The sequence below is a fragment of the Acipenser ruthenus genome, chromosome 1, assembly GCF_902713425.1.
Source record: "Acipenser ruthenus chromosome 1, fAciRut3.2 maternal haplotype, whole genome shotgun sequence".
Lineage (NCBI taxonomy): Eukaryota > Metazoa > Chordata > Actinopteri > Acipenseriformes > Acipenseridae > Acipenser > Acipenser ruthenus.
In genome coordinates, this window is record NC_081189.1 from 69798105 (window position 1) to 69825159 (window position 27055).

Consider the following 27055-nt stretch of genomic DNA (forward strand, 5'->3'; position numbering starts at 1 on the left):
GGAATGGCATGTCAATATTGTTTAGTATAGATTCCTGCTTTTTTGGAATAGAACCAAGACCTTCACATTTCTTTTACCTAAGAAACTGTAAACTTCCATGCATGCCCATTTTAGGGCTTGAAATTGTGCCAAGCCAAATGATCATTTAGAGATCTCAAATTTCATTTTAATATATTTTGAACTATTGCGAGATCTGTAGATCATTGGTAGATCTGTTTTTAAATGAATTTGAGATAGGGCTGTCAGTTAAGCCTTCAAATAGCAATCGATTAATTGGGCACACAAAATATAAATCATTTGAATAATGATTTAGTTAAGTTTAGTTAAGTTGCTGTTAAGTAAAAGCTTGTGCACAATTGAATACGAGAGGTAATTACGGCTTGATAGCGTCAGGAGAAGAAAACACACAACAACATTCGCAACAAGCCTAAAGCAAGTTTAACATACTACAGGGGTGTTACTAAATATTTATTCCAAATAGATTACAGTATTTTGGAATGTAATCTGTATAAACTAGACACGAGTTTATGAAAACCATCTTATTTTATTCAGTGACAGCTGCAGCATCACGCATTGCATCTTGTTAATACTACACCACCTAACCTTCACTATCTGTGAAACACGCAATGCAGAAATCCCTGCCTAAAACATCATAATAATAATAATAATAATAATAATAATAATAATAATAATAATAATAATAATAATAATAATAATAAAATTGATTTACTTACCACAGCATGCACATCCGCTATAGGTCAAGATGATCGTTACTCCAAAATTGCATTTAACATCACTGATTGTTTAACTTTTTAAAAACCTTTTTTACAAGCAGCGCTGTCCGCTGACTGTTTCTAATTAGAACCTCTGTCCTCCCGCTAAACACAACGTTTGTGGCATAATTTTACGTGAACAAGCTAAAGGGCTTTCATTGGGCGAAATGAAATCAAACTAAGCAGTCTGTATTGATTAATCTACCAGCATATGTTGAAAGTAATCGTGCTGGCAGTCTTATACAAGTAAATGTATATATGTGTGTGTGTGTGTGTGTGTGGTAATTATGTATGTGTGTGTGTGTGTGTGTGTATATGTATATGTGTGTGATATATATATATATATATATATATATATATATATATATATATATATATATATATATATATATATATATAATATATATATAGTGTGTGTGTGTTTTCCTTATTACTGATAATAATTGAATTAACTATTTTATTTATAAATATTTATTTTGCGAAAATAAGAGTAGTGTCCATTATTGCTTATAAAAACCCTAAGAATAAACATTTATTGTGGCATTGCAATTGCTCGGATAAAACAATGTCTTGTAATTTGCCCTATAATCAATATTTTTCAACAAAACTTTCAGGAAGTATTGCAAGGTTCCTCAGGTCATGGAATAACATTTTTTGATACATGTATATTTAAGCAGAATGCACAATAATAAAAATCCAGGCTGTGCAAAGAGGCTGAACTTTGCTGGGGACTCTGAAGGGGCTCTAATGCTCCCAGGGGTGGGGATGGGAAACCGGCAAAAAAAAAAAAAGGTCCTGGGGGAGCATCCCACTGAAACACACTTGGTCCTTAAAGGGTAATAATATTCAGATATGTCTAAATGTATTTAAGATATCTTAAAATTATTTACAGATATCTTCAAATATTTAGAGATACTGTATCTATAAATTAATTTGAGATATCTCTAAATGATAATTTGGCTTGCCATATGAAATAAATATTTGCAAACATGCACGTGGATTTCAGGAATAACATGCACGTGGATTTCAGAAGGCTGTGTGGTCCAGTGGTTAAATAAAAGGGCTTGTAACCAGGAGGTCCCCGGTTCAAATCCCACCTCAGCCACTGACGCATTGTGTGACCCTGAGCAAGTCACTTCACCTCCTTGTGCTCCGTCTTTCGGGTGAGACGTAGTTGTAAGTGACTCTGCAGTTGATGCATAGTTCACACACCCTAGTCTCTGTAAGTCGCCTTGGATAAAGGCGTCTGCTAAATAAACTAATAATAATAAAATCGCATTAATGTAACTCTTCTGTTGCTGCTGTCTCGCATGACACCCCTATAATATTATTGTAAAACTGGTGGATTTTCTTTCTTGGTCACACAAGAGCGAAAACAGACCTCTAACTGCATGCTACTTCACTGCTGAATTGAAGCATGTACGGCTATCGATGTTGCTGCTGTCATATAGTTTCCTACACATGGATGAAGCTGATTGGTGGAATTGGTTTCCTATAAAAATGTCAACTTAGAGATATTCAATGATGATATAGGCCCTCTTTTCTTTCCCCTTCTATATTTGCTTTGTTGATTTGAGTTGGCTTTTTCACCTTAGGTAAGTTGAATGTGCCCTTAGTGCTGGCATCATGTGCATTTTTTCACAAGGGAATGAAAGGGAATTATGATTCTTATCTTTTTGAAACTAACTAAGGTGTGAAAGAGCCCTTATTGTGCAACAGAATGCTGACCCACAAATTCTTGCGGCACAAAATTACAAATTCTGGGTGCTTTACAATAAAATCTGTAGTTTTTTTTTTTTAAATCAGAATATCTAGGGACTACATGAAGCCTTAGTTAGGTATTCATAGAACATCCTTACAGTACATAACTTAGTCGTCTTTTTAAAAGTGCTTTTTCTCTGTCTCTTTCAGATTTAGCTGTGGCTCAACGCAAGTTTGCTCAGTCACTTGGAGAATTCAAATTTGAGTATATTGGGGATGCCAAGACTGATGATGAGAAATGTATAGGTAAGGATGTCAATTACCATAACTTTGTGGATTGCCAGGGAAAAATTATACTGCATCACATACTTAGTGCTGAAAGAGTTAACTTGCAATGTCTTGTCCATGCAATACTGCTGCACTGTGGTTAATGTTTTTGCTTCCAATTTGTTGTTGGATCACTGGTGTGATACAATTCTGTTTGTTTTTTCAGATGAATCACTACAGGAATTTGCTTCTTTTCTCAAAAACTTGGAAGAACAAAGAGAGATAATGGTGAGTGGGGTGAACCACCCAATAAATAAAATTACTACATCCAAGAAGTGCATTTGGGTAAATGCTAACAGCAGCAAGACTGTGGAGAGGTGATAACACATATGTTTAAGGCCTGTAAATATCAAAGAGTAACAAACAATCCAAATAAGTTAAGACACAAGTAAAAGTAAACATACATGCTGTAGAAGAGACAAGCAATAGACAGCGGTACTCTTGGGTGGAGAAAATGATCCCAGTCTCTTAATCTATAACCAGAATATCAATTATTGAGATTATAGAGAAATGCATTCCACAGATAAAAGCATTAACTCTTGGCATCTCACCATTGCATTGTATCTGTGTTTTGATACAAACTCAAGTAAGGGGTGATTGCTCAAATATTTCTGGGGACAAGTTTATAAGTTGCCTCAAGATATACTGAAATATTGCTCGGCAATGTCACCTATATGTCATTGCTATTAAATGTACTATAGCTCTGTCTGTCCACTAGTGTTGTCACCTGAGGCCCTGCCAGGTTCTACATAATGTCTTAGACATTAACACTCTGTGCACTTCCATGATGCAACAATCCTCTCAATTCTGCTTCTTTTTATATAATTTTGTAGTTACAGGAAAGTCTAGTTCTGAAGCAGCTCTCTTGACCTTGAAACATCATCTTTGCAAACATAAGGTGTGGCAAGGTTGTTGAATACACAAAAAAATGCTGACCTTTGCAAGTTCACTTAAGTAAATCACTCCAGTCCACAGAATATGTATTGCTTAATGTAATACTTAAATACTGTGTCAACGTCTGTAAGGTTAATTTGTAACTTTTTAAAATATTTATTTTTAATTAAAAAAAATTAAAAAAAAATAAAATAAAAATATGACCAATTATTGTTTTTTTTTTCTTAAACTAAATTAATTCCTATTTTAATGATCTTAACAGTAATGGACCTACAGTAATAATAACATAAACTCTCCCCTTTTGATCAGTAAAATATGCCTCCCCTGTTATATACTGTATACTCTTGTAGACAATAATACACAGTGCAAATAATTGCAGATGCAAAATTCAAATTGCATTGCAGCTAGGTAATTATTTTGCACTGCACCCTATGTAAGCTTAAGAGAATGCAAATTACTCAACACGCACAAATAATGATAATGCAGTTATGATAATGAGGGTCTCAATGGTCTATTTAGCAGCCTCACTTGCAGTTAGGAGTACAGATAGCAGTAGTTGCTGTATGATATTTGTGGAACATGAAAATACAAACCAAAAAAAAAAGTCAGATAAAGGGCAGGAAAGATAAGGTTTCTTAGAAGGAGCTGAGAGTCCTTACGGCTGAGGTCACTCAGCATGAAATAGAGTTGTTTGGAAAAGCCTCAGCCAGCATCAGTTATGCTAGTATCTTTAGGAAATGAAATGTATTAGCCTGCCCTTTTCAGCATGACATCCAGAAATTTGCCTAGCACTCTGGAAAGGTGGATTGGGCTATCCCTCCAGACATTCCAACTGTGGTCTGAAAGGAACCAGAGGCTAAGAAGTGCAGAGAACACAGCACTTTCACATGTGCAGGGATAGCGGTCCCTAGATTGATGCTGGGGTCTAGCTCATTCCTCAATTTAGCTATGAGGTCAAAGATGACCTGCGGAGTGAGACGATGACCCTTTAGCACCGCAACCTTCGGCATCAGAACGCCAGGTGAACCATTCTTTACATACACCGCATATTTAGTGGCTGGTAAAATCAGACTTTACAACTGCTAAACGCGATTTACGGCAGCATTATGGGGGTTTGGCACCTGCAAGTCTCTTTGCGCATATCCTTACATCATCCGCTAAATGCCAAATTTGCGATATGTTTATGTTTTGGACAATATAATTAAGGTCCTGAGTGTCTGAGGGAGAGTATACATAATCAGAGGAAATCTGTGCAGATTTTTGGCAGAACATTTGTGAAAAAAAAAATCAGTAGGGAAATGATAAGCCTATTTACTGAAAGGATTAACATTTTTTCAAGTTGTTGTTTTGGTTAATTGGATCATACACATTAATGAAATTTCCCTTTAAACTCATGGTTAGGGTCAGGCAGATTGGGGAGGAGGCACTTGGAGGATATTGGTGGTCAGTAAAACATATGGCTTTCCTCATGAATAGAATATTTCATATGGCTTTCCTCATAAATGGAATATGTAGCAAAACATGAAGTTTTCGGTTTGTGCCACTCATGGAAAACAATTCCTCATCTTTTCTGGTACATCTGAGCTGTTAGGCTGCTGACATAATGTTGCATGGGGAATGATGTGTTTCAAAATGTCTGCCCTGCTGGCTAGAAGGTATTGACACATGTCATGATTTTTACGAAAATAATTTCGGGCAGATGCCTGGTTTAAAAATGATAAATCACATATCAGAAATCCATCAATCACAGTAAAATTCAGGACAACAGTGAAAAAACAAAACAAAAAAAAACACAAATGGCTTTTTATGAGCTTTCAATATGGATAGTTGAAGACAAAGCAACAGAATGTGTTATACTTTGGTCATAACATGTCAATGTAGTTCAGTTTGTTTATTGAACCATGGAGTGTGAACTTTAAACCCATTAACAAAACTGCAAGTGTTTACATGTCTTGGGGAAACCATCACTAGTACGTGAAATGAGATAACAAAAATCTGGTTGTGCCTAACAATTAGGACAGATTGTCCCAAAGTGTTTGGCATAAACTATAGGATGCCGCTTTCTGTGTGTGTTACTTTCCGCTGTATTCATTTGAGCTGTACTGAACACAACATTTATTATTTTAAGCATGTAACTAATGTTGTTCAAGCTTAATGTTTACATTTTGTCCGCACTTGGGATAATTGAATGAAAGGTATTTAAACCGTGTGGATCGTGTAGTTCCCTGGTGTTTTGTGGAACAGCATTGCATGCTTGGCTTTTTCCAGCAAGGGATTCATAGGAAACAGGCTGCATGTTGGCCTCCCTGTCCAGATAAGATCTGAATGAAAGCAAAATAACATTTTGTTGTGATTGTGACTGCTCTGGGAACGCCCTGCTAACCCCTCTATGTAAACTCCATTTGAAATAGAAAATTGTAGTAATAGGTTTTTCACATTCACTCTTTCACATGTACAAGTTTGTTTCCAAAGAGAAAGACAATCAAACACAAGCCTTCTATAGAATTCGGTTTAGTTTATAGTGTTTATGACAATGATTATAATGTGCTACATTGTTTATTGCTATTAATTCAAACATTTTGTTTTGAAAGAAATCTAAACTTTGCTCATCCTACTTATATTTTTACTCTTCTTACTGCTCTAAAGTTGGTAGAACGCTCTGTAACCACACCCCCTAATCCAGGAATAACTTTCCTCAAGATATTCATGTACCTCTATGTTCTGCTATTCAGCTTTTTGAATATATTATAGAATTGTTTCCAACTCAAGTTGAAGTTTGCAAGTCACCTTTTTCAGCTCACAAATGGTATTGTATTAACCTTGCATATACCTATTTAATAAATACATATATAACTTTTCAGGTTTTACTCAGTTATTTAATTATCAAAGGCTACACACATTGTTTGAGCCATCTTATTTTTTTATTCCTCTGTAACTGAAATTTCAGGCTGTGATAGGGGGAGTGGATTAGCCGTTGACAGTTTAGGAGAGACACGGGGTGACATTGACACGCCGCTCAGACGTGCAGGATTTATTTACACTACAAACGGAAGAAAAAACGTGCCTCTACCCAATTTAACACTAATCGTGGATTACCTTATGTTGTTTTCTGTAAAATAGTCCAAATATTAGTGCTAATCTGGGTCTGTGAAACCAGCTGAAAGTGTCAAGTTTTTTATGTTTGACCCAGAGGTATTTATTTATTTTTTTTTTTTAGTTGTTCAACATCACAGAGACGCTGCTGAAGCCTCTGGAGAAGTTCCGTAAAGAGCAGCTGGGGGCTGCAAAGGTAACTGTATAAATCTCTTTGAGCAGCTTGTAGGTGTTTAAAAAAGGTAATTAGCTCTGCAGTGCACTGTGTGCTGCATGACCAGTGGGAGGGGGCAGCCAACTCCTTTGATTCGTACGGAGCCTCATTAAGCCCCATTTTCTGTAGGCATGACAAAAAAGTGTAAATGAATGCAATAAACAGAGAAAAAGCTAGGCATAGATAAAATATGATCCATATATGCTTACAAGTTCCTAAAAGTTAATGTGATCCTTGTGTGTTCTGCTAAACCAATATAAAACTCTGTCATAGTTTTAACTGGTCTTTTAGTGGCAAATGCTCACCTCTTACATTGAATGATGCTGAACACCGGGTTCGATTTTAAGAGCCCCCCTCCCCCTCCCCGATTGTCCCACGGACAGGTGCAAGGTCATTATATTTATATAGATAGATAGATAGATAGAAAGATATTATACACACACACATTAAGGTGTATAAAAAAAGAACATACATATAAATGTACAGTATATGTAGCGCTTAAAGTTTGTTTCTAAAAAGCGCTGCAAATCACATAGCTTGCATAGCTCAAGGTGACAGGCACGTTTAACTAGGGGCTGATTCTGATATTCCATATCGATAAGTGCCAGATTCCGATACAGAAATTTACTTAAACCCGATCTGATGAAGATCATACGAGAACACAACCTAACTCAAGCAGCGAGCAGCAACGTCAGAGTGCACGTCAGTCTTTCAAATAAAGCTACAGTACCACGTTAGCTACGCAGTACACAACAGTGCCATCATTTTTGCTGTATTCAGAATAAAATAATACATCAAATAGCAACCTAAATATTCTACATTTTGTATAATTCTAACAAATAATAACATTAATAAAATAATCTGAATAGTGCAACTGGTCCAGAATTCTGCTGCTGCATAATACTGAAAAATACAAAATGAACTAAACATGCTACATCTGTCTTGGAAACTGTGCAATGGATACCTTTCAAATAACTGATTTATAAGATTCTTCTGTTTGAGCTTCATGGCTGTCCGGGGAACTGGCCCTAAATATTAATCCACTTGCTGCATCCCTACATGTCAGTTGTGCTCTTCAAGCTCAGAGCTGCTGGCTGCTCCTTTGACCAGGTGTGTCACTCTGGGAGGTCGGAGTTTCTCCACTAGTGCTCCTTTGAAACTCTTTGCCACTGGGATCTTAACTATATATACACTGCTGTGCAAAAGTCTTAGACATTTTGCACATTTTTAATACCTGCTTTAATACTACCATCGAATCAACCCGCACCATCTACAGAATGTCATGTCACATACATTACACTATGTAACACAATTTTTGTTCCTTGGTAGTAAGTGTTATTTCCTAATTGCTTATGCCTCAAAAGTATAGAAAATGGCTATTATTCCCCACAAACTTTGCTTTTGTGACCAGGACAGTGATATTTTGAAATTTACCTATTTTCCAGAACATTCCAGATAGATTCAGTGCTGAGTAAACTTGGAGTAACTTCTAGAACTTTCTAGAACTTTCCAGTAATATAAATAGTAGTATAAATACAGGGGCCTTAAGCCCACCAGTTCAGTTTAGTTCCAGCTGCCTAAGTGGATACATATCTACATTTTTCTGAGATGGCATCAAGAGGCTGCAAGCATCCGGCAGACGCATTTTGCTATGTCTGCGGCCAATTTATCAAGACAAGAGCGAAAAAGTACTCCGTGGAAGCATCTGCTAAGATGTGTGAGGCCTACAAGGCATATTTCGGCATGCCTGTCGGGGATCAAGACAAACCCTGGGCACCTCATTTCACCTGCGAGCACTGCAAAAAAACTCTGGAAGGTAAGCTGGACAATTGTTGCTCGGAATTTTATGTTATAAAATTTGTTAATTTTTAAAATTGTAGAAGTTTTTGATTTTAAAATGTTTTACAATTTTCAATGTTATTGAAAAAATATATCATATATGAAAAATGTTGTGAGAATCTCTTACACATTAGTCATGGGTGAAATAAATGTATTTTTGTAGGATGGTACAGAGGGGAAAAGGGAGCCATGAAGTTCGCTATCCCAAGAATTTGGCGGGAACCCACTGACCACTCAAGCAACTGCTACATCTGCATGGTGGACCCTTCCAAATGTCGAACTGGCAAGAATGCCCCTGCTATCACGTATCCGGACCTTCCTTCATCCATCGCCCCAGTGCCACACTGCCATGAGCTCCCCGTACCCACTCCTCCGGAGAGAGAGCAGCCGTCTTTAGAAGAGAGCAGCAAGTCAGAGAGCGAGGAAGACGTTGTAGATCCAGATGACAATTTCAGAGGTGGAGCTGAGGAGAGAAACCCATACTACCCCAACCAAAAAGACCTCAACGACTTGATTAGAGATCTTGGTCTCACCAAGTCCAATGCCGAGCTTTTAACGTCTAGGCTCAAGCAGTGGAACTTGTTGGATGAAAGTGTGCAAGTCGCAGATCAGAGGAAGCGTCACCAACCTTTTCTCAGCTTCTTCACCCGTCAAGATGGGCTCTGCTTCTGCCACAATGTGACCAGTCTGTTCGAGTCAATCGGAATCGCCTGTAACCAGAATGAGTGGCGCCTCTTCATTGACAGCTCATCCAGGAGCCTCAAAGCCGTGCTGCTCCATAATGGTAACAAGTACCCGTCTCTTCCCCTGGCTCACTCGGTGCACCTCAAAGAGGATTACAACAGCATCAAGACCTTGCTGGACGCCTTGAAGTATGATGAGTACGGCTGGGAGGTCATAGGAGACTTCAAAATGGTGGCATTCCTGATGGGTCTCCAAGGCGGTTTTACCAAGTTTCCCTGCTATCTTTGCCTTTGGGACAGCAGGGACACCAAGCCGCACTACCACAGGCGGGACTGGCCACAGCGGACCGAGTTCTCTGTGGGGAGGAACAACGTCAAGTGGGAGCCACTGGTGGACCCCCGGAAGGTGCTGATGCCACCACTGCACATCAAATTGGGCCTTATGAAACAATTTGTCAGAGCTCTAGATAAGGAGTCGGCAGCCTTCAAGTACCTTCAAGACTACTTCCCTAAGCTGTCTGAGGCAAAGGTCAAAGCCGGTGTCTTCGTCGGACCACAGATAAAGAAGATCCTGGAGTGCAATGAATTCCCCAAGAAGCTCACTAGTAAGGAGAAAGCGGCTTGGAACAGCTTTGTCGCAGTGGTTCGGGGCTTCCTGGGCAATCACAAGGCCGAAAACTATGTGGAGCTGGTTGAGACTCTGGTGAAGAACTACGGCACAATGGGCTGTAGGATGTCCCTCAAAGTCCATATCCTTGATGCTCATCTTGATAAATTCAAGGAGAACATAGGAGCATACTCGGAGGAGCAAGGCAAGCGCTTCCACCAGTATATACTGGACTTTGAACGCCGCTACCAAGGACAGTATAACGAGAACATGATGGGAGACTACATTTGGGGGCTGATTCGTGAAAGTGATTTACAGTATAATCGTAAATCTCGAAAAGCTACTCGCTTCTAAATCTTTTGTAGTCATTTTTGTATTACTTTAGTATAAATACATGTTAATTTGGATTCATATGTTGTTTTTTTCTTTTTATGTGAACGAAAAGACACAAATTCGCCCGTTTTCTCATTGGAAATAGGTAAATTTCAAAATATCACTGTCCTGGTCACAAAAGCAAAGTTTGTGGGGAATAATAGCCATTTTCTATACTTTTGAGGCATAATCAATTAGGAAATAACACTTACTACCCAGGAACCAAAAAGAAAAAAACAATTTGTTACACAGTGTTATTTTTATTTTTTTGGACGCTTCTCCCTGTTGAGAACCACTGGGTAAATGTGATGGATTAGCTACTACAAAAGCTTCATATTAACATGTATAGTTTGCTTTGAGTTGTGTGATCACAAGTTTTTGAAGATTCTGATCAATGTGAATTCAAGTTTGCTAAATGACAAGCTTGGTTTCTTCTCACACAAACTAAGCTGTATTAATAACAGTCAAAGTAGTTATAATAGTAGAAAACACTAGTGGAGGCTTTGAGTAAATTGTTGATGCTCTTAACATCGATATATATTAAAAAGAAATCCATCATTAACGTTGGGAAAATTTAAAAAAAAAATCTGGGATGTTAGACAAAAAATAAACTGCGTCACTGCTTGATATCGTGGAAAATCCCTTGACTGTTTAGTCCCATTTAACCAAAGTTAATTGCGAAGCCAGCGTTGTTGACGTGTGGATGATGGGAGTTGTAGTTTTCCTCTGCATTTCTGCTGATTGGAAACACCTTTCAGCGTGTACCAGATAAACTACTATTCCCAGAATTACAAAGTAATGTATTTATATTAGAACTTTAAAACCACAAACTTGTCTTGGCACACAGTTATTTTCAAAGGAAGTATAGTCCACATATTTAAGCAAACTGCTTGTTTGGTTTTGCAATAAGTTGTTACACATAGAAAAAAAGCAGGGAAAGAAAGACAGAACCAGACACCAGTTGTATTTCAGGCACAAAAACAAACAACGTCACTATATATATATACCATAATACCAAGTGAGACAGAAGAGAAAAATGTGAAGCAATTTCTAAATTAAAAACATAAGATAAGATAAGCAGTATTATTTGGTAGTAAATTTGAATACAGAAAAGGTAAGCCGTAAGCTGTGTTTTTGTTTTCAATTTATTCATCTGTTTCATTTTTTTCTTTTGCATTGTATACAAAAAAAACTCCAAAAAACAAGACCAATTTTAAGTTTCTAAAAATATTCATAGAACCACCAGTCCTTACATTTACTTGTAGTCTTCCAAGATTCTGAGTATACATACTTTCCCATGACGCTGTTTCTCATGAACTACAGAGTCAGAGAATGCGCAAGTGCATTAATAAATAAATAAATTTGCTTGCAAGAACTGCGATTACAGTTTTCAGAAGTAAGTTTGTTGCAATTTCTGTAAACATTAATGAGATTTCTACAATAAGTTGTATTTTTTTTCATTTTTTAAAAATATTTTTTCAATTCTGTTAACAGTTGCTTGATTCAAATAAATACAAACAATAAATAATGTATTGGCATTTACTTGAACAATGTAGCTTGAAAGTAAAAGTCCAGTAGATAAATATCAAGTAATATGTATATGAAATGGAAAAACATGGAAATGACTTTTCAAATGGAAAAGAGTAATGTTGAAACAGAAAATCTCTTTGGTCTACAAGTTACATTTATATACACAAATGGTTTTGGATATTTCTTATTCATTTTATTAATGCAGATTGGCACAAACTGACATAAGATTCCCTACTTGCTTAGGCGATTTATCATGAACTATAAGAAATCTGGAGCAGCTTCCCTTTTTGGGTGGTGGTTGCAGTCTGCCACAAAACACTGCAATACACGGCTTGCTGGCTTTAGTTTGTATTTAATTATAGTATGACCACTTACTGTAGAAACTACATTAATCTTTATGTAGGAGCCTGGAAAAGGGTAAAAGTTATTAACGCAGATTTTATACAGTCTATTTTTAAGACTTTCAATTTGTAGTACTGTTGTAGCTCAATGTTGCCAGAACATGAGGCACTCGGATCGATGATCCAACTATACTATATACAGCTGGTGAGTGCGTAGGAGTAGAAAGTTTCGAAGTGAAAGCAAACACAGAGTTAACCCATTAATGCCTACATTTTTTATACCATGTATCTATGTTTGCACCATGCCTTTTAGCACCCTAAGACGGAATGTGAAGGAATTTGACATGTTCTAATGTTTGCATTTGGAACAGCAAAATTTGACTCTTGAACATGACTATAATGATTTTTTCAAATTGTTCAAATTGTTGGCTAATTTTACCAATTTTATTGTAAGTTCTTTGGTAACTTTAGCAACCGATATGCATTAATGAGTTATTTCGTGTTTGATATAAATGATGTTGTAAAATATAAAAATCTGCACAGTTAGGTCTAACAAAACGATGGTTGATACAGCTAAAAGGAGGTATTTAAGTGGCTGGCAGGAGGATTCAACAAGTCACAGAAAATGACTGGTATGCACTGAAATACTAAAACAAAAAAGCGGTTTGTTTATAATCAAAATAGAGAACTGGTTCTCAACAAAAAAGAACAACACTGGGAGAAAGAAAGCAAAACTGGGGGGGGGGGGGGAGGTTAGGGGGGAGTGTAAATCGATGATTGATTTGATAACCGCTTTATCACTTGGCCTTTGTCACCAACGTCACTTGTAAGATCGAAACTGTTTGGTCCATCTCGTTCCACAGTGTCCATGGAAACATAAAACGTCCGGAAACTAAATGCCGTCAGAGAAGGAATGTTTTACTTGACTTACATATGTAATTAATTGTAGTTGTCATTACTTTACTGGAAGAAAATAAACATTTTGAATACTATTCACTGGAACATAGCACTGTATTTTTTTTTTATTTTTTTTTTAATGAAATAACAATTTTAGGTGGCTCATCTGGAAAAGTAGATGGCTCTTTTTGGGAATATATTTGTTTAGAATACTTTGCATACAATATATGTTAGTGATGTGGTCTTGAAATCTATATTAATGTTGTATACAGTATGTTTTTAAACATATGCTGGCAGTGTGTAACACTTAAGTTTATTAGACTAAACCTGTGGTGCTGCTGTTTTCTTTTCTCTGTTGGCTAGTGGAGAAAATGCGTTTAACAGCCGAAATGGGGTAAACCCTGTTTAGCCTGCACTTGTAGATCTCTTGATATACAGTGCCTTGCAAAAGTATTCAGACCCCTGACCAATTCTCTCATATTACTGAATTACAAATGGTACATTGAAATTTCGTTCTGTTTGATGTTTTATTTTAAAACAGTGAAACTCAAAATCAATTATTGTAAGGTGACATTGGTTTTATGTTGGGGAAATATTTTTACGAAAAATAAAAAACTGAAATATCTTGCTTGCTTAAGTATTCAACCCCCACACATTAATATTTGGTAGAGCCACCTTTCGCTGCAATAACAGCTTTAAGTCTTTTGGGGTAAGTATGTACCAGCTTTGCACACAGTGTCGGAGTGATTTTGGCCCATTCTTCTTGGCAGATTTGCTCCAGGTTGTTCAGGTTGGTTGGACAACGCTTGTGGACCGCAATTTTCAAATAGTGCCACAGATTCTCAATGGGATTGAGATCAGGACTTTGTCTGGGCCACTGTAGGACATTCACCTTTTTATTCTTGAGCCACCCCAATGTTGCTTTGGCCTTGTGCTTGGGATCATTGTCCTCTAAAAGGTGAATTTCTTCCCAAGCTTCAGTTTTTTAGCAGACTGAAGCAGGTTCTCTTGCAGTATTTCCCTGTATTTTGCTCCATCCATTCTTCCTTCAATTTTAACAAGATGCCCAGTCCCTGCTGATGAGAAGCATCCCCACAGCATGATGCTGCCACCACCATACTTCACTGTAGGGATGGTGTGTCTTGAGGCATGGTTAGTGTTAGGTTTGCGCCACACATAGCGCTTTGAGTTTTGGCCAAAAAGCTCTATCTTGGTCTCATCTGACCACAAAACCTTTTCCCACATCGCAGCTGGGTCACTCTCATGCTTTCTGGCAAACTCCAGACGTGCTTTCAGATGGTACTTTTTGAGTAACGGCTTCTTTCTTGCCACCCTCCCATATAGGCCAGTGTTATGCAGAGCTCTTGATATGGTTGACTGGTGCACCATTACTCCACTCCAGCCACTGAACTCTGTAGCTCCTTCAAAGTGATTGTTGGCCTCTCTGTGCCTTCTCTCACAAGTCTCCTTCTTGTTTGAGTGCTGAGTTTTGAGGGACGACCTTTTCTTGGCAGTGCCTGGGTGGTGTGATGCAGCTTCCACTTCCTGATTATTGATCCAACTGTGCTCATTGGGATATCCAAACACTTGGATATTATTTTGTACCCTTTCCCTAATCTATGCATTTGTATTACTTTATCTCTAACTTCTGTAGAATGCTCTTTGGTCTTCATTTTCCTTCAGATTCACAGCCTGACCAATGATCCTTCAACAGTGGGGTTTTTATCCAGAAAATGTGACAGCAACTTTAATGGTTCACAGGTGGAGGCCAATGGTAAGGTAATTGTGTCCTTGTTAGGGCAATTTCTTTCATCGGTATAAACTGGGAGCTTCCACAGCACAGGGGTTGAATACTTATGCAAGCAAGATATTTCAGTTTTTTATTTTTCTTAAAAATATTTCCCAACATAAAACCAATGTCACCTTACAATAATTGATTTTGAGTTTCACTGTTTTAAAATAAAATATCAAACAGAACGAAATTTCAATGTACCATTTGTAATTCAGTAATATGAGAGAACTGGTCAGGGGGCTGAATACTTTTGCAAGGCACTGTATATCCCTCCTTCTACTATGCACTGGACTTGCCTGACCTAACCACCATGTTACTGGATCCTCCGCTGATGCACTATCCTTGCACTATTGCACTACTAATATGTAATTGTAGATATAACTTGTAATCCTAACTTGTTGCATCCTAGTTCATGCTGTATTTTAGTAGTATTATTTGCACTTACTGTAACTATACTGTATTTAAATTTGAATATTGCATTGTAACCCTGTACAGTACTGCCATGTAACACCTGTAAGCCATCTTGGATAAAGGGGTCTGCCAAATAAATACATAATAATAAATAATAATAATAATAATAATAATCAATAATAATAATCATAATAATATGAAAAGTGTTGTCAGTCAGAATACAATAGAATTCTACTGTTGCTGGGGGCTTAATGGGACCCCCCAAGCCATCTGCCTCCCCATTTTGTTTGGCCACCAGCCCCCACTGCAGTGTATATGCAGCTATGGCCAAAACCTTTGCATCACCCTAGAATTTTAGGATTGAGAAATAATTTAATAAAAATAATTATGAATTTAGAATTTAGATCTTTTATTTATCATGCAATAAAATAAACTACAAACTTCCATTGCAGAAGTTTACCGGAAACCGTAATAGTAGGACTTCGTATTTGCAGTGCATTCCGTTGTGTTTTAAGTATATGGAAAACTATGTATGCGGTATGTAATGGAATATGTTAACGTAACATTATTCAGCAGGTTTCATTCGACTGTACGAAACAAAATTAGATAATTGTAGGGTGATGCAAAAACTTTTGGCCACAGTTGTACATTCACTGATGGGTGGATTTACTAAATGGTGGTATTAGAAGTTGGGCTATACTAAAATGACATTTTCAAGCTTGTCATTTTTACAAATTGTATTGCATTTCTGTTTTAACAGTTGAAACATGAAATACAACTTAATTACCATGAAAAACTAGTGTACTACCTCCAAAAAATAAAGCCAAGCATTTGAAAAACATTTTTAATTTTGAAATATTTTAGTACATAAATATGCTACAAAGATACGGTAAATATTAATGTGCATCAAGCGAACTCGTGCCAGACACGTAGACTAACAGAAAACACAGACAATAGTAACTGTTCTGAATAACATCTTCCCAAGCTCTTTATGTAGATTTTTCTTAAAACTGCAGTTTAAAATGTAAAAACGTATAGGCTATTACTATATTGAATGTATGCAGGCCTCTTTGTTACTTACTTACTGGTGCCTGATAGAAAGGTCCAAGAAACACAGATGATGAACTGTATGAAAAGAATTGGGAAAACCCCAAGCATACAAACGGTGGTTATGCATAAACAGAACATCTATTATACAACGTTAACATGACTAAAAGTTTGCAACAATAAAAATAAGTTTAAGATTGCACTTCCCACCATGAGCCACCACAACCACTACAGTGTGCTTTGACCGCTGTCCAGTTTGCTTGATTGGTGGGGAGACCCACAGACACTGGAGTGGGTGGCAATTTGTAGAGCGTGGATTGGAGATGAAAACTCTGACCCCCATGTTGATCTTTTAAAGTATAACATCACAGATTTGAGACCAAGCTTTTGAAAGGTGGATTATAACTGATGGTTATTTTGCACTTGGGAGTAATTTAATCCTCATGTAAATAAAACTTAAGTCTGTAATCAGAAATACTGGTTCTGTCAAACAGGTGGATAGTTAAACTAACATTGTGTACTAGTCCAGGAGCAGTTGATATTTAATGACTGGTGTGTGTGTTTAATTTTTTTTATGTAACATACAGGAGGAAAGGAAAAAATATGAAAAAGACACGGAGAAGTACTACAGCGCTCTGGAAAAGGTTTTAAATATGTCGGCAAAGAAGAAAGATCAACAGCTGCTGGAGGTACAATTTAGACCTTTGCGGTTTAATTCTTGCTACTAAAGTCAGCATATTGCTGGTACTGTAAATGTGTGATATATATTGTAGTGTTAAGTAAAGGGATGTTTTTTATATTTTCTACATTTTCCTCAAATTTAATTTGTCTGTTTTAAAGTCTTGCAGTAAAACCTGCCCAATCCAGCCACTCTACAAACAATCATTCTGTATAATTTGGCATAATTTTTGGGTCCTCACCAAATACCTGTTGAAATGAATGGTGTGATACCCTCTTCAGTCCAGAACCTATTTGTTCTGGATTTGAAAGTCTTGAGATATATATATTCTAGGTACGGTATTAGATTTTGCAATATCTCTGTAATCCTGCATACTGTACAATCTGGTACAATTTTCCAGTCCTAAATGATGCCGGATCAGACAGGTCTTATTGTATTTTATGTGTTACGTATCGGATAATTCTCTCTCCTTTTTTTCCACATAGTATTCACCAAGATTACTCCTCAAGCCGATTTGTGGGATGAGGAAGCATGTTGCTGTGGTGCTGTGTACCCACCTGACTTACTCACAATTAGCCTTGAGGAGTATTTTGGAAGCATTTTATCTGGGATAGTTAGAAAGCAATATGCATGGCAATCAATCGTATAGAACACACATACTAGATTATTAAACATGTAAGGGATAAACCGTTAGTTATATTACTGTGTCAACATTTTCCTATCTAACATAGTAGTAACCCTTTCAACTATGATACGCTTAATGGATAATAACTAACACTTACAGGAAGGTGAAGGAAGAAACCCTCATCGTACCAAATATAGTAAGATGCAAGTTATGTGTGTGGTTTTGCTAATCTAATGAGTTTTGAATGTGGTAAACAGTAAGTCCAGGAATATTTATTATTAGCCTGTCATGTTTATTCTGCTGGCTTACTGCCGGCATGCTGTTAATGTAAAAGTCTGTTTCTGCTAGAGCTGCGAGTTGAGATTCATGTTCTACGTCTTGTTCCCCAGTAAATCAAGCTGTGTACTTTTTGGCATATTTGTGTCTTCTACATACCGTAGTTTTCCATGTCACTATTTTCCCTTGGAATATGGGGGTTCTCCCTCAAGGTTCTGTAGAGAAGGGTTGCACAAGAGATGGTCAGCTTTGCGGGGGGGAGGGGGGGGGAGAGACGGGAGACGGGACATGGGACATTCTCAAGCTTTTCCTTTACAGAGGTCAAACTGCTTTAAATCTCTACTGGCTCTCATGACTGACCTTAAGAGTGAGTGTTTTATACATTGAGGGAATTCAATCTCTAGGAAGTAACATTAAAAGTTAGGTGATTTTCAACAGAATGTATTGTCCACCCCCCATGAGGAATGAGTATTTATGAGGTATGACTAGTCATTTAACTAACTCTTGTTCGATGTTCTATTTTTACAGGCAGACAGCCAAGTGGAGGTGATGAGACTACATTTCCATGAAGAGTCGCTGGAATATGTTTGCAAACTGCAGGAGATCCAAGAAAAGAAGAAGTTTGAGTGTGTAGAGCCAGTAAGTGTAGCGTGTTTTACAAATGTAGGCAGGAAGCCACAAGTCTAATAATAAATTTTATTTTATAAAGGTCTGGACATGGGTTGCAATAAAATAAAGTATAAGTATTGGAAGAAATCACCAAAGACAGTCTCAGGCTTATGGTGGCATTGAATTGCATCGTCAGCCCTTGGTTTGTGATCCAGCTATATGCCAGACTCTTGTACAGTCTGTCCCTGTCATTAAGTGGAGATTTAAACTTGGGACACTGCCTCTTGACCAAAGAAGGCAATCATATTGGGGTCATGTTATTTTTTTCAGGTTCCGGTGGATATTCTTGAATTACTAGTAAAAAAAAGTATTGGGCACTTAATTATGCCTACAATAGCAACTGTTCCAGGAGTCATTTAACTAGTGTGGTATACATGCAAGAAAAGTTATGAATGATTGCCAATTTTTTTTCTCTGTGTTTTTTAGATGCTGGCTTTCTTCCAGGCGGTTTTCACATTTTATCATCAAGGATATGAGCTTGCAAAAGATTTCAGCCATTACAAAACAGAACTGCAGATTAACATTCAAAATGTGAGTTATTTTACTATGATACTGTGCCTAACCGTACATTTTAAAAACAGGTGCCCAAAAGCTCTTTGCCTCATTCTGAACTGGGATATTGTTTCAAGATGTTGCAGCTACTAATTCGTTTTGTAATTCATTGAATTAGTGCTTGGTGAAATGATCAGTTTCATAGAGTAGAGGTGAGAAGAGGTGGGGATTGTATGTTTAACCAAAACTATGTTGTGTGTTCCAGGAAACATTTTTTGCCCTCTGGTGGGGTACGTCTAAATTGCAAGCACATCAATCCTTGGCTTATGAGCATGCAGAGTAGAGAAACCCTTTTTTTTTTTTTTAAACCCGATATTGCCATCTAGTGTTTCCTAGGACCTTTACTTAATGGAAACTTAAGACATTGTTGTGTGTATTAAAAGTAGTGGAGTTCAGTTAAAACCCGATTGTGTTATTCTAAATAAATCATAAATCAAAACAATTTGATTGGGGAGGGGATGAAGATGGCAGTATCAACACGTTGTTCTCATTGAGCTTGCTTAAAGTGTAAGTGTGTGTACATTTTATGTAAACTAAAGCAAATGTACTGACACAGCTAGGTGTGGACGGCAAGAGCCTTCAGGTTTGTAAAGTCAAGACCTTAAATGTATCGTAAGGAATCCTTTTATTAGGCTCTGCCCACTTTTCACTACCCACCTTATTTAGTTTTGTATTTTCATTATACTAAATTAAACATCTCTGAAGCAACAACCCAGGAAAGAGAACTGCTCCTAACTATAGGTTTGTAGTGTAAATTATTAGTTCTCAAGAGCTGCGGTGGAATAATCACAAACTAAAGACTTGGGCTCCACACCATAATGAACTGTAACATGTAAACTATTTAGTATTTTATTGGATTTCTGTATTTTATATATTTTAAAGACCAGAAATCGGTTTGACGGTACCAGGGCGGAAGTAGAAGAATTGATGAAAAAAATCAAACAAAACCCAGAAGCACACAAGCGGAACAGCCCGCTCAGCATTGAGGGTTACTTGTACGTCCAGGAGAAGAGTACGTTGGATGTTGCTTGAATTGTTCATCTTTACCAATTCATCCAATGCAAGTAGCTGTAGCACCTAAACCATTCTGTCTTGTTATTTAGGGCCTCCTCCCTTCGGCTCCAGCTGGGTGAAGAAATACTGTATTTATATGAAAGAGCAGAAGATTTTTAACATGGTTTCGTTTGATCACAGATCTGGAGGGAAAACGGTGAGTGGTGTCTTTTAAATGGAACAACAGCAATACAGTACCAAAATAGTTAGACGTTTTCTTTTAATATTACACAACTGCTAAGATTTGTTATAGTTCCTAACTTTTCACTGTCCTTGTGTGCTTTAAAAAAAAAAAAAAGTTAATATATGTAATAGACAGTATGTATGTGTGTGTGTATATATATATATATATATATATATATATATATATATATATATATATATATATATATATATTATATATATATATATATATATATATATATATATATATATATATTTTTTTTTTAAGCTAACATTTGAGAGCATCCCCTTTGTATGTGAAGATGAGCTTAGTGTTATATCTGCCAGCCTGCTCCATTTGTTTTGTTATAAGAAGCTCTTAGGATTCACTGAATGTGTTACAGCACCTTCCATCTTCAACAGAATTCACAGATACTAATGGATGGCTTTGCAACCCCAATTATCACTTATCTTGGCCTGCCTTATGTTGCCTTGGGTAAGGTAGTTCCAGATTAGTGATTTATTGGTGAAACCAGCAGTACAAGTCAAATTCAACATTTGCTTGTCTGTAATTTTGTGTCTGTGTCTTTTGAACTCCATTAGCACTATGGTTATAGATTATATCTGTTCCAAAGCCACCACAGACTCTTGCTGTATCCAGATTTCCTAGTGTGAGTTTTAGATGTAGTGATGTGTTTATCATCTGTACAGTGGGTAATCCATTTGTTAGTGTTGACATCCACTCAGGTGCTGAGTAATCTGTGTGTTTTCTAGGGAGAACCAGAGTCTTTCATCCTGAAATCCTGCACAAAGAAAACAGGAGAGTCTATCGACAAGAGGTTTTGTTTAGAGCTAGAGGTAGCCGACCGGTAAGAATTTATTTTTTGTACAGGGGTTGAACAGCAGCCATATGCAAGACACCTTACTGTATGTGTAGATAAGTTCTCCTCACACTATTACACATAGTATACTAAAGAGCAACTGGACACTCCACACTAAACCAAAACTGTAACATTAGTTTATATTGAGGTAAGCAAGAATAAATATTGCATTATCCAAATACAGATGACTCTGTTCAAATGAGACATATTCATTAATAACTGGACGTTTTGTCACACCTCCCCACTGCATACATGAATTCTGTGACACTATCAAACCACATGCATTACTTTTAAAATTATGAATAGTCTTGACCACCCACTTCCTGTTCTGTCTGTTAAGTGTCTATTAGGTGGCATGCAGTGGGAAATGCAGTCACACCTGCCTAACCGAGAGAAGGTCCAAGTCTGATATTTGTTAACGTCACCTTTATGCTTTTTAGTGTCACTTCTGCCCATTTCTGTTGTAGCCGAGCCTGGTATATCTTTCATGCGTTGCCACAGTAATAATTTTAATTAGTTTCTATAGCTTTCTCGTGGGATTTTTTATTTTATTTATTTATTTATTTATTTATTTATTTATTTTAATATGTATATTTATACAGTTGTCACACACACATGCATTTATAGTGCTTGGTTTATTTTAAATGCATACATCATTGTGCTGAAAAAACATTAATGCATTCTCTGTACATATTACATTAAAAATATAAATTATTATTATTATTTATTTCTTAGCAGACGCCCTTATCCAGGGCGACTTACAAATGTGTACAGTAGGCCTATATAGTAGTATTGGCTACCGGTAACACAAAATAGATCATGGTACTGCACTGACATGTTATGATACTATACATACTGCACACACTTTACAGAAATAAATCATTTTTAAATTTACATTAAAAATGTACAGGGTATGTGTGGCTGCAAGTAAAACTCAGCCTACCTGCTACTTTTGTTTTCTGTTGGTATGAGTCAGACTTTCTTGGCAGAAGCAATCGAAGATTTAAAATTTAGGATTTTAGTTGTAGTCAACATATTGTGTTTCGAACCCCTGGAGTCCATCGCTATTTTTGAACGCTTGTCACACAATAATCATTTATAATAAAGTACGCAGTGGCATTTCTGTGGGCCATATTCAGGAAACTTTTAAATCGCATGTATTCATGTGGTGTTCAAAGACTATATGGGGTAATTGGGAGCCATGACCATACTGCATTGTAAATGGTTCCATGATATAACGAGCCCTTTTTAAAGAAGCTAGGAACACTTATTTGCCAAAGCACATTCTAACATGTCTTGGCATGATCAAACATTTACCTTGTAGGAATTCAGTTCAATACAGTGTACCTGCAAGTAATGTTTGAATTCTGGAGTGTCTTCACCAGTGCTCATACTGTGCTGCTATCTCTCAGACCAGGCCTCATTATCACCGTGCAGGCCTTGTTAGAAGAGGATCGGAAGCAGTGGATGCAGGCGATGGGAGGCAAAGAACCTGTAAGTGATGTAATACATTTACTGAGAATAAAAGGGGTTTGGCGTTTTGTTCCCCCACCCCCTTTATTTTAGAAACATTTTCTTAAACTGGGGATATTCAGCACTGCAGTTTACATCCAAATACAATAATTATGTAGACATATTAACAAGGAAAAGTTTGATTTAAAAGGTTTGATTTCCACTTATTACAGCTAAGCATTTGTTTCTTTTAACGACAGGTCTATAAATTGGGCAGAACATATTCCAAGAGGGAAGGAAGTAAGTATACTATAAAATGTCAAAATATTGCATGGTTTGTTATGTATTTACAGTATCTAGACTGATTTTGTGCTATTTTATGAAGAAGGCTTTATTAGAGACCTTTATTAGTATTCAGTCTTTTTGTGTTTGAAAAATGCAATGCGAGTGCTGTTTCACAATACCGATACACCTCCAGGAGTCTCTCTTTCAAGAGACTGTTAGATGTCCTGCATCTTAGTATGCATTACATCGATCATCTTTGCTTTATTAATAATCAAAAAAGAGCACAAACAAACTACTGTTGTCATAGAAATGTGTCTTTTACTATCGGTTTACAGTTGAAGTGTGGTAGTAAGATATTTAAAATATTTGTAAATGTTTGTAAATTTAAAACAAAGCACTAAAAATGGTCTAAGGGTCATTTTTTTTTTCTACCTTTCACAGTACTTTGTTTCAGACTAAAGTAGTGGAAAGTTAACCTAGGTGATCAGTGTTTTTAATGTTATATGCCAGGGGTGACCAACCCTGGCCCTGGAGAGCCACAATCCTGCAGGTTATCTGGATGTCTTTTAAATCATCAATGGCTGAAAAAACCTAGAAATAGTGTTAGTGTGTACCAGTTAAGAAAATAAGTGTAATGAAAACCAGAAGACCCTGTGGATCTCCAGGACCAGGTTTAGCCACCCCTGCGATGCACGATGTGTAATAAAAATAATGGCATTTCTTTTTTTTAGTTGAAGCCAACCTGGATGAAGTAGGATTTTCACTTTTAAAGAATTGTATCAGCGCAGTTGAATCTAGAGGTATGTTTAATGCAAGGTATTTGTTCATACAGTTTAGTAAGAAATGGTCACCCATACCATCACCCCCCCTCCAATCGTTCAAGACATGAATTCTAACAATTGCATTAGTATATCCAAATTTAATCTTGAAGGTGTAGTACTATAGTTTTACCACAGGAGGGCATAGGTTTCCTAACTGATGGTCTCTGTCTAGGTATTTTATAGTAATGAATCACGTAGAACACTCGGAAAGAAGACTTAAAAGGGCACTCTAGAGTCATCATTAATGAAAGCTCTCCTTGGAACCACTCGCCTCAATTTAATTAAACTTTGCATGGACATTTATTAGAAGTAGTTATTCTACATACTATTCTGTGAATGTAGGTCATGGTGAATTCACAGTATAGTCTGATTGTCTCTCTGCTCTGATTGCGGAAATGTGTTGTGATTTGATTCTCTTTCAACAGGGATTACTGATCAGGGTCTGTACAGAGTCGTTGGCGTCAGTTCCAGGGTGATGAAGCTTGTGGGAATATTAATGGGTACGTGTTTGTTTTGTTGTTTGTTTGTGTACATGTGTGTGCTCCTCTGAGTACTCTGTACAATTTCCTAAACCATTCCCAAAGCAGCTGATGCACCCAAGATAAATTCCCTCTTCATAAAACTTAATATATGTGTTTGATTAAATGCACAAGGATTTAACAGAGTATAACACTTTCCCATGGAGCTACAGTTGCATCTCTATCAAGACAGCATTTTGTTTGGCAAAAAAAAAATAATCTGCCACTCAAGTCCTGCCAAGGTGCAACTTGGACAGATGTTGTATACCAACATGTGTTGCAAGTTAACTGAGCTGTATTTTGAATGCCAAAAAAAGCCAGGACTGTTAACAATACAAAAAGCAGATTGACCCTGCATTCTGGGTTGCAGTTTTAATTAAAACATTTCAAGTAACAATAATTGGTAGTTTTGTTTAAAATATTTGGAGTCATGTTTTCAGAAACAGCATTAGCACCAGTTATTTTTTTGAATTTAATTTAATTTAATTTATTTATTTTATTTATTTATTTATTTATATTAAAGAAAACAAAACATTTGATTTTCAAAATCTTCTCTCAGGATAATTTAAAGAACTCCTGAAAACAGATTCATTTCTTTTTTCTTGCTAGTTATGTAACTTTAGTGAATTAGCTTTTTTGTTTCATAAAGGGTGCAAACTTATCGCAGTGTTAAATGCTTTATGAATATGTCTGTTAGGTTTCTTAGCTTTCTAAGCAGATCCTGAAATTTTAAATACCTTTTTCCAGAAAAAGTCTTGCTGGTATGCCTATCTACTGGGGATTTGTTTCTGTTTTTTCAGTTTTTTTTTATCTGTGCATATTTTGACAACTCACACCTGGAGAGCATTAGCTTTTAGCTACAGAGTTCAAAATATGATGGTACAAGTGTTTGCAGTAATAATAATGGGATGTGATTGGGCTCTTGGAGTTCTTAAATCTGCCACAGACAGCAGGTGTCTGCGTCTAACAACCTAATTGGTATTCAGGGTTGCTCCTGCCTGGCACACTATGCTGCTTTAAGGGACCAGCCAGGTCTTATCCTTGTGGGTGACACTTGGCTTTCTGGCAGAGAAGAGTGGAGAAAATCAAATTGTGACCTCCCCTGCCACCCCAACCGAGCAACCACCACCACTGTACGTGTCCAGCGTGACAAACGTGGTTGTTCAATATACTGCTGTCAGTTTCTGCACAATTTATAAGATATATAGGTTTTTTAAATGTATTTTTGTTTTATATAGAAAATATAGTCTTTGCATGAGTGAAATGCAGAGTTTTCAACAGTTCTGACAGTTAAGATATTCCATGGTGAATAACCACCACTAGTAACATATGCGGTTTCGGTTACAGTACAAAGCCAGTATAGTTTTCATATATGTCATGTCTCTAACTCTGTTTCTAGAGTAAAGTCTTGGAGCTTTCACCTGAATAACACCAGCCTTTACTGTATACAGTACAGGTGGTACAGACTACTTCAGCTTTGTAAGACAGATATTTGATTCCTGTTGACTTTAGTATATGACTACATTATACAAAATAAACAACCCAGTCTTCGACAATAACTGTAAAAGCATTTTTTACTGTAATTTTCAAAATATAAAACACAGGCTTTTTAGAATTTTTTTTCTTTTTTTACAGGTTGTAGTATTACTATAGTATACAGCACTGTTTTTGATTGGGTAGTTACCATGTGTTGCACACGGAACATGCTTGAATATAGCGAGTTACATCTGGAAATTTCAATAAAGTAATATTCTAAGTTACTGATGACCTTCTACTGTAGATGTTCTGTTCAAAGAAACATGCCGATTTTTATGGTGCAATGTTCCACAGTCCCCTTTTGAAATGTTTTCATCTAGCTCTAGGAGATGCAGCATGTGAAAGGCCCTCTGTGGCCACTGAAACAGACCTGTGATTGGGTAGCTTGGAGAAAGCCACACAGAGACCGAAAACAGCTAAAAATGTAAACCGTGTGGTTGATGAATCCAAAAAGAGCTTGCTCCACGCAAAAATAAATTACGCGAGCCTCCCATGGTGTTTTCTCTTCTTAAGCCTCCCTCCCAGTTTGGGCACTGATGTTGGCCTTACTTCTTTCCCGCAGCTGCTTGGCAAACTGGGTGTTTTTCTCTCCTCTCTTTTACCCTTTACTCTTTCTCTGTAGGAGTGGGTAAACCTGGCTACATGTTTAAAAGAGCTGTGCATGCTGTACAGTGTGCTGTGTAAATGAGACCCTCGCTGTTGGGTTGCTTCTTAATTTGGTCTTTGTGCCGCAGCTGTTACACACAGTCGGTCCTATAGTTTAAGGTCTGGTAGTTAGATTTTACTTTTAGTGGTCCATCCGTCTAAATTTTAAGCTAGATGTACAGTATCACTGTTTCAGTAGAGTCTGAAAAAATAAATGAAGGTTGTTATTTTATCCAACATCTGTTTTCATTTCGATCTAAATTTAGAGATCTTTGTCCATTTCTGAGATCCAATTTTATTTTAATCTAAGCGATCCTGGTGGAGGTAGAATATTGAAACAGATTTAAAGATTTGAAACTGATTAAACAAATAATACAAAT

General features: G+C 36.9%; 1 protein-coding gene across 2 annotated transcripts in view; it reads left to right on the forward strand.

The window, feature by feature from the left end:
• Positions 1-27055, forward strand: part of LOC117421421 (rho GTPase-activating protein 10-like) — an 88684-nt gene that overhangs the window by 25161 nt on the left and 36468 nt on the right. For both annotated transcript variants that reach the window (XM_059028675.1, XM_034035838.3), the window contains exons 2-14: positions 2685-2780; positions 2968-3029; positions 6913-6984; positions 17109-17210; positions 18630-18740; positions 19197-19301; positions 20205-20334; positions 20426-20532; positions 21312-21406; positions 22831-22912; positions 23131-23170; positions 23887-23955; positions 24402-24476. In XM_059028675.1, coding sequence (XP_058884658.1) covers positions 2685-2780; positions 2968-3029; positions 6913-6984; positions 17109-17210; positions 18630-18740; positions 19197-19301; positions 20205-20334; positions 20426-20532; positions 21312-21406; positions 22831-22912; positions 23131-23170; positions 23887-23955; positions 24402-24476 — 1146 coding nt within the window. The remainder of the gene's footprint in view (positions 1-2684; positions 2781-2967; positions 3030-6912; positions 6985-17108; positions 17211-18629; positions 18741-19196; positions 19302-20204; positions 20335-20425; positions 20533-21311; positions 21407-22830; positions 22913-23130; positions 23171-23886; positions 23956-24401; positions 24477-27055) is intronic.